At 32.4% G+C, this 8,739-nt stretch overlaps 1 protein-coding gene across 2 annotated transcripts; it reads right to left on the bottom strand.

Moving 5' to 3' along the window:
• Positions 1-616: 616 nt before the first annotated feature.
• Positions 617-7,356, bottom strand: LOC112776657 (MLO-like protein 14). 2 transcript variants are annotated; one of them, XM_072227051.1, is made up of 14 exons: positions 6,042-7,356; positions 5,554-5,611; positions 5,204-5,439; positions 4,981-5,097; positions 4,724-4,784; positions 4,533-4,627; positions 3,719-3,801; positions 3,338-3,390; positions 3,016-3,054; positions 2,746-2,916; positions 2,601-2,636; positions 2,243-2,310; positions 2,089-2,149; positions 617-1,138 (listed from the first exon to the last, which is right to left on the bottom strand). In XM_072227051.1, the coding sequence occupies exons 7-14, from the start codon at positions 3,777-3,779 to the stop codon at positions 875-877; spliced, it is 753 nt and encodes a 250-aa protein (XP_072083152.1). In that variant the 5' UTR covers positions 3,780-3,801; positions 4,533-4,627; positions 4,724-4,784; positions 4,981-5,097; positions 5,204-5,439; positions 5,554-5,611; positions 6,042-7,356; the 3' UTR covers positions 617-874. The 2 variants fall into 2 exon arrangements, with proteins under 2 accessions (XP_072083152.1, XP_072083153.1); XM_072227052.1 differs by lacking the exon at positions 3,338-3,390 and having other exon boundaries at positions 3,714-3,801.
• Positions 7,357-8,739: the final 1,383 nt, after the last annotated feature.

The following is an 8,739-nucleotide window of genomic DNA, read 5'->3' as shown; positions in this document are numbered from 1 at the left end:
CAAATACACACGGCACATAGAATTCGTGCCCTTGATGTAAAATACTTGAGTGTTGAATAGAACCCAAAAGAAAAAGAATCTTTTTTCGGTGGAGAAAAATACAACTCATAAAAGCACAAAAACTAACACTAAGAAGCATTGCAAATAAAAAAATCAAAATCAAAGCAATATTTTTTAAGGAAAAGTCTAGGGCCAGCAACTTTTGTGTTTTCTGGCCAGCACTTAACCATCAAAACAAAAGTGAGTGATCTCCCACTATTAGATGTAATCTCACACCATTAAAAACACTATTAATGGCCAATTGATGGTTACAAAACACCAAAATTGCTAGTCCCCTAGCATTCCTCATTTTTTAATCAATTGTCATTAGCCTGTGTTTGTAAGTTAGATTTGATGAGTACTTATGAAATACTCCTCTAACCATTTTCTTTCTCCTCCTTTCTTTAAAATTCCCAACTCACAAACATAGTGATCCATTACTTATATCTTGGTCACAAAAAGCCTTATAAATCGATAGGATAATACAAACAAAAGCACACGTGATCATTTATTAAATATATTTTATTCTAGAAATCTAAAGAATTATGAAAATTAGGTTACAAGTAATAACAGTGAATAACTGAAATATAAAGATTATCTTCATAATTCGATTCTCCAAAGAACAGGTCAACAAGGTACTTCAGAAATCACGTTTAAATCACGTTTACTAAACAGAAATACATTATATTTATCTCACGCTCTTATTTACATAGCGTCAAAGTGGTTTTATAGGTGGCCACAGCTAAGGCGCCACTAATTCTCTTAAAACCGATGTATACCTTATATATATCAGAAAAAAATGAGTTCAATTCTAGACCAACCCAGTTATACATGTTCAAATAGCTTCAGAACTAGCCGTAGCAGCTGCTACCGGTTGTAATTCTACTTCAGTTCCAGTGACATGGTCAGTACCAGTTTCAGGGATATCGACCATTCTATCGTCTTCTTTGAGAGATAGTACAGTGCTCGTGTCCGTGTGAATGGTGGAATCATCGGCAAACATACCATGCCTTCTCTTTCTCCTAGCTGCCTTGCCCCATCCATGGATTGTCTCCCTTATCCTCTCTGGAATCAATGCAGCCTTATAGTTTGTTCCCATCTGAAAATAAACATAGAAAGATCTTATTGCATGAGAAATAAAAGTGGCAAGAATCCAATGATTCAGATTTAACTTTATGCAGTTTAAAATGTTTTACACATATTTAAGGGGATTTCTATGGTGAATAATGAAATTTGGCGAAGAGTGAATATTGTAACAAAATTTTTTAAAGGAGTGTGCATTGCATATGATGTCTTTATTTTTTAAATATTTTTTTCTATTGTAAAAAGACAATCTTCACTCTTCATTGAAAAACACCATTCACCATAGCATTACCCGATATTTAATTATATATTGCCTGTTTGTCATATCAGAAAAAGTAATTCCTTTTACACTCATTACGACTAACGCAAATTGTGATCCAAAAGAAAAAGTTTATTGGATAATAGTGTAAAATTCTTTAACTTAGTACATCGAAATTGAACTTGAATGATTCACTCAAACCAACTCCATGCCTTAAAAGCATCACATACACATGGTTCATAATGAAGCCTTGAAATTAGGTGTGCCATCATTGACTTTTTGAGACACACACAACTGAAAACATGTCATATAGTCGGATATATCATAATGATTTTGTTTGGTTTGATCAGGAACTAATTTCTCACTCACTGCTTACATGCCCACTAACAAAATTGGATAAAAATGCCAACTTAGTATAATGTGGAACTTTCTATGATGTCGATGCACAAAAACTAATTTGAATGAAAACAATCTGATATTTTGCCAATGAATATTGAAGAATGATCGTAGAAATATCTTCTTGAATTAAACAGATCTATAGGGTCAGCATGACTTATGTTTTCTTGTTTTTTGAATTTGGTGAAGTAAATAATGGAGGTTAAAAAATTTGGAAAACAAATTTTCTTGTTTTCCACTATTTTCCACCAACAAAATCCTGAAAGCAGAAAACATACAACAGAAACCGACCGATTTAGGTCGTGGATTACCTGTGTAAGAAGCGCATAGAGTGGCAAAGTACTGTAACTGCAGAGAAACTGTCCTGCAAACCTACAAAGTTTATATAGAAAAGGTATAAAATGGCACATGGCTTTTTTAACATCTTAAATAAATGGAATTAAGGATCTCATGGTTTCAGCATACCCTAAGATTAGCCTTAAGTACACAAGCAAGTGATTCCTGATAAAGCAGGAATTATAACCAAACTGCCACTGCAATAACAAAAAAGACATTTTAGTACATACAGAACTTCGTGCCATTCTTCAGTATCTTGTTCTATGGAGTGATTCATCATATCTAAAGTAATTCTGATAACACTGAAAAAAGGTGGCAATAACTTGCCAAAAAGAAGCTTTTAAGGAATACTAAAATCAACGTGTCAATCACCGAAAATTTGAATAAGGCTATAACATTTGCTTATCGAAAATATATAGCTAGTCATTGTATTATTTGTTGAAGGAAATAATTATGACTTAAGATGGATAAGGAAGTAGAGAAGTACCCAGAACCAAAAGAACGAAGCCAATTTAAACGCATTCTGCGAAAACAAAACCAGGAAATGAACATGCATCTAGAGTTAGGAGGGAAAAAAAACAAATTTCATTTAGAAATATCACAAAAGTAGCCGATAAACTATTGTTGCTTACTTGGAAGAGAATGAAGTGGATCAAGGATAGCAATAGTTCAGGCTTATTGAACCAGAAAAGTTCGTTGCGAGGCCTCAACTTTGATCCCGAGAAGTAACCAGTGATTCCGGCATTCTCCAATGCCAATGTTGCAATAACATGCTGGAGCTTTGTTCCCACCAAAAGAACAAGCTGTTCATAAACACAAGAAATAAAAAGACACGGTAATCAGAAAGTGTTCAACAAAGTAAAATAACTTAAAAGAAAGAGAAAATAACAAAGATAACTTGCCGTGACAGGGATGATAGCTATCCAGAAAGAGATTTGATCCTGCGGTAAACCGAGAAAAAGGATAAATGAATTAGCAATTGTAAGATTCTAAGATAACACAAAGACATAATGAAACCACAATATAAAAGCAGCAAGTTATTCTTCTTAGTTGGGTTGACTACTTCAATAACTGACCACAATTATGTTTGAGGTAATCTCACAGAGAAATGGAAGTAAAGTGAAAGCTTTGGCCAAAAGAAAGATACAAATTGGTTTTAGTAATGGAGGGAATGTATATATTATTTGAAAATTAAGATTATGAAAAAAAAAAAAGACACACTACCTTTAATGTTGGAAAGCATGAAAGCAACAACAAATCCCCAGAGTAAGCCACTGCTAGAGATTTCAGACACTGTTAGCTCTCAACTTCATGAAAATAAATTTGTGGAAAACAAAAACAATAACCATAACTTAATGCTACACATGCTTAATACAAATAATGAACATTCTTTTCTCTTTACATTGATTATTTGCAATGAATCAGAATAGAAAAGTTGAACTACTGCTTAAAAATGCAAAACTGAAGACTCTTTTCCAGAAATTTCTTAGCGAACTGTAACATTGAAATAAAATCATACACAGTATGTAAAGGTCACAACAGATCATGTACTATTGACTTCCTCAATAATGACGACAAAAAATGCTCAACCATTACTAACCTCACACCAACTATCCTTTGGAATTCTCCTCTTCCATAGATCTAACCATATAGCTGTGAAAATCATATTTTAATGTGAGGTTGTGATTCTGCCATAAATAAGGAAAAGAGATTGAGTAAAGGAGTACAAAAAAAAATTAGTGATGCATGAATACTAGAAATTCAGAGATCCAAGCACTGCATCACAGAGATAAAGTAAGAATTTAATTTACACAGTAAAATAAAACTCAGGTTGCTTTTAAATCAAAACCATTTAGACCAAGATAATCTATTATGAAGTGTAAGGTAGTCAGCACGAACCACCGAATGGCCGAATTGTTGGAAAAAACATGTCTACAATTTGATTAAACTTAGAATTAGTTATGTATTACCAAATAAGTTGTTCAAAATGAAACCTCAATTTATCAAGTCCAATATACAACTATATGCAATTGACATAAGTAGATTGACGAAATAACATATGAATGTAGCAGTCGGGAGTATCAGGTAAAATATCAAAAGATTCACACACAGAGTTTGATGTTACAATTTGCTGAAAGTGATGAGAAATGATGCAATTAGGTAACATGAATTATCAATATTTTACTACTTCATTTGCCATAGCAACTGCAAAATATATTAAGCAAAGCAAATTGATCAAATTCTGGCCCAGCTAACCATCTGATTATCAAACTTTGTTTCAGAATATTTTGATTTAAAGTATTTTCAGACATGCCATTTTTCATCGCACGAATTCAAGAACTTAAAGGTAGACATTCGACAAAATACATTAAATGAAATCAAATGTTAATGGGGAAACAAAATAGAGTTACGTAATTACCACCCAAACGAGGAAACTATTTCTGGCCATTGGATTTGATGTATGAACCTTGACAAAGGACGATTGTCTTCGCATTGTCAACTCTCTTGTGATTACTACAGCAATACATGAAATAGTCAATATACTCTCGACAGCACACAAAGAAAATCACTTACAAACAACAAATGCATATTAAGAAGTATTGTGCTTACCTGCCAAAGATCCATGCTGATCCATATGAGCCTCATCCTCCCACACTCTCCAACTATGAATCTGCTTTAAACTATTGGTGTTATTAATTTCTCATGCCAATCAGAAATCTAAAGTTATAACACTTAGATGTTTTGCTGCATACATTAATACATAGTTACCAAAATAAATAAGTAAACATCCAAGTGATAGTGTTCTGTAATATCAAATTTCAGTTCAATGCCATTTAAATTCAAATTAATGTTGAAACATTTCTCACCTTCACAATTGCTAACAACATCGTCAGGCAACTGTAAGATATATGTGTTATTGCCATGACAAAAATAAACCGGTGCAATTGCTCTAGACCTTCATATGACACGAATGGTTCATAACCCTGAGAAACATAACAAATGAAAATTTTGACACACGTTGATTTGGAGCAATAATTAATGAATAATCATAATAGCCAAAGTTTAAACATTGGGGTCTGTTGTTCATGCCTCTTTGCAGGAGCTTCTATTCATGCCATTCAGCATCCTCCGAGTTAAGCTTGGATAAGCAAAAGCCATCAATAATTTACGTCCTTCGGAGCCATTATCTTCCATTTCTTAATCAATCTCAGATCTTGTGCATGGAGCAAAAGCACTGTTGTAGAACTTTGATGGAAGGCAAATATTGGCTATAATTCTTGAGGTAGCTGTTAGTAGGAGTGATATGAATCCAAGCAACATCAACTCTGAAGATAGCAAAATATAAAACACAAAAGGAAAGAAAAAAGCAAGTTGATTAGTCAAAAAGAGATATGTAACAAAAATATTAACACAATGAAGAAAAATTCAGTGCATTGTACCTTCTTTCATCTTCTCCAAAGCAGCAAGCAATGGTTTTCGATTAGTTTTCCGCAGTCACTGCAGCCCCAGAGACCCAGAGGAGCAAAGAAAACAGACATCAGAATTCATGTCAAAACTGAACACAAAATTTGGCTTATTCATTCCAATTCATAAAACGGGTCCTACAATAGCTCCTCCATTGCCACTCCACAGCTTGTGTTTGCTTAATGTCTTGAACAGGCTTCCAATTTTCGCTATGCAAATCTTTGTTACACTAAAGAACAAGGTTATCAAACTCTCAAGTTAACTCGTAAACTTGTAAGTTTAGGTCGCTGGTCAAGTTTACAACTTTACAAGCAAACTGTTACAAGTTTGCTTGTTGATTACACAATTCAAGTTGGTCTAAACTCCCGAGTTTAGGTAAACTCTCAAGTTTGATAACCTTGTTACAGAGGTTAACATCAAAACCAATCCTAAACTGAATAAAACTTCTAAGAAGAAAACTTACATTGCTTAATTGGTGAATGGAGCGCTCCACAAGCAAAGAGACAGCAACAAAGATGGTCAACACAGTGGGAACAGACCATGTAGGAGTCAAGGCAAGCGACCGCGCTTCTTGCACACTATCCGACATATTGAAGTAACCAAATTTACAGACCAAACCTCAAATATGACTATGCCTTAAAAAACCTCAGGCCAACCTATTCAGACTTTACTGACTTAAATTTAAAGGTCTCATTGAAGATCAACTATGCAAATTGTACAAACATTCAGTGCTTAATCAAACTATAACTTAAGTGGGATAATACTGAATCCCACAAATAGAAATCCTAATTGGTTCTGTCTTTGATCAGCAGCTAGTTAGCTTGATCCCTAATTTAGATATAACAAAGAAGGAAGATCCTGTTATTTCTAATGTCTCCAACACAGATTATATAAGATACCCTTAACTACCAGTCTACCACGTTTGACCAAGGGCAATGGCCAACAAAGAGAATCAAGGCAAAGCACCCCCAAAGGAACTTTAGTGGTTCTTCACTCCACATAAATTCAAAAGTCTAAAAAACAAATTTAGAACCCCACACACAAGGTGAAATAAGGATACCCTTTTGGCCTGTTTTAGTTTTCCACCAGTACAATCACTTCAAAAGAAGGAAAACAACAAAAGGGAGATTATTTTCTTCTTCTTCTTTCTTCAAGGAAGCTCCTTTAAGACTATTAGAGCAAACCCAATTTCCAAATCAAGCTCACATTTCATCAAACACATGGAATACGATTTCTGTATCTCAGAAAAAAGATGCTACCCTTTTTGTCATGGTTCAGCAACAGTGGCAAGAGGAGTCAGGGAACATCCTCAAATCATAGTGAAAAGGTCACAGCTTTATTCCAACATCAAACACCCCACCACCTTAAAACACTGTCAGGAACCTAGGAAACTCACACAATGGAACCTGTCTCACCATTACAAGTGAAAATCAGCTGAAGAAAACAATGAAGACTTCACAGATCTCCCTCTCTTTCTCTCTCTTTCTCCTATGAGTGACAGTCACAATTCAAAGGCTGAAAGAGAGGGAGAGAGAGAGAGAGAGAGAGAGAGAGAGTAGAGCTATGAAAATGTAGCAAAACCAAACAACTTACCTATTACCTAATTACCTAATAACAACTAAAGTACAGTGAATGAGTTCAACGGAAAAAACAACATTTAAGATTCCAAAATGAAAGGGGGAAAGCAAAGCGCGTGTATTACAGCTGCAATGGCAACACAGAATGCAATGTCGTAACATGAATCTTCCTGCTTCTTCACTGGGCCACAGTTGTCTCTCTCCATGCCAACTCAATTGCAAACTATGTAGGGTGTGTTTGTGAAACACGTTGGAGAGGAAAAAAGTGCGTTTCACTATTTAAGTGCTGTTATTTGATGTTTGGCAATTTTTTTTTAACGCCAACATCCCAAAAGCTCGTTCACTAGAAACAAGAAATTATAGCTTCTTCGTTTACTCAAAGCACGTTTAGGTTGTTGCTAGTTATTATTGGTTTTTTCATAATTTTTTATAAATAAATACTGAAAATATTAAAACAATTATTCTAATTTTTGTGTATTGATTACTATTTTAATTTTTTATAATATGTATTATTCTTCTTATTAAAAATAATAAATTAAATAAAAAATTAATTATAAATAATAATAAAAATATAACTTGTAAAAAATTAGAATTTAAAATAATAATAAAAATAAGATTATTAAGAATACTTAAAAAGAGTACTAAAATATATTATTTTATATATTATTTTTAATTTAATAAATAAATATTAATTTTTATTATAATAATAAAAAATTATAATATATTAAAATAGAGTACTATAAAAAAATATTATATAAAAAATACTAAAAAATATAAAAAAATTAAATATACTTAAAAAATAATATTATAATTTAATATTATATTTTTTAGTAATTAATTAATTATTTATTTAGAAGTGATTTTAACTAATATTATCCAAACAATATTTATTTTATCAAAATAAATTTTAGTAAAAATTATCAAATATAAATCATGTTGGCACAAACTCACTTCTACCCAAAATCAATTCTACAAAATCACTTCCATTCAAACTTTTTACCCAACGTGAATCCAAACACATACTTAGGGTGTGTTTGGCAAACGCGTTGAGGAGGAAAGAAGCACGTTTGAGTCTCTTGAAAGTTTCACTTTTATGTTTGGCAACTTTTATTCTTCTGAACGCAGAAGTGATTCTGCCTTTAAACGTACTTCAGGAGAAGCTAAAATTTGTAGCTTCTGCGTTTCACGTTCATAGTGGCTGATTATCTTAGAAAATTAGGTGGAAATTTTATTTCTTTTTTACCAATCCTATCCTTCATTTTCTTCTATACAAAGGATACTAGTAACTATTACCATCACAGTTCTCTATAGTTCTTCCTACTTGTTCTTAGTTCCAATTGTTTTTCATCAAAATGGTTCAAATTTGTTTCAATCACTAGCAAAGTGAATATTTTAATTTTTTTAATTATTTTTAGTACTCACTTTCATATTTTAATTTTTATATTTTTATTGTATTTTATATTTATAGGATAAATACTTTTATATTATTTGTGTAGTATTCTAATTTCTCATGTTATGTTTTTATATGAGTTTTTTTTATCATTTACTATATTATTTTTTATATGTATATTTTTTATGAAATTT

Source organism: Arachis hypogaea, chromosome 19 (genome assembly GCF_003086295.3).
Source record: "Arachis hypogaea cultivar Tifrunner chromosome 19, arahy.Tifrunner.gnm2.J5K5, whole genome shotgun sequence".
NCBI classification, from domain to species: domain Eukaryota; kingdom Viridiplantae; phylum Streptophyta; class Magnoliopsida; order Fabales; family Fabaceae; genus Arachis; species Arachis hypogaea.
This window is presented reverse-complemented; position numbering and strand designations above follow the sequence as displayed.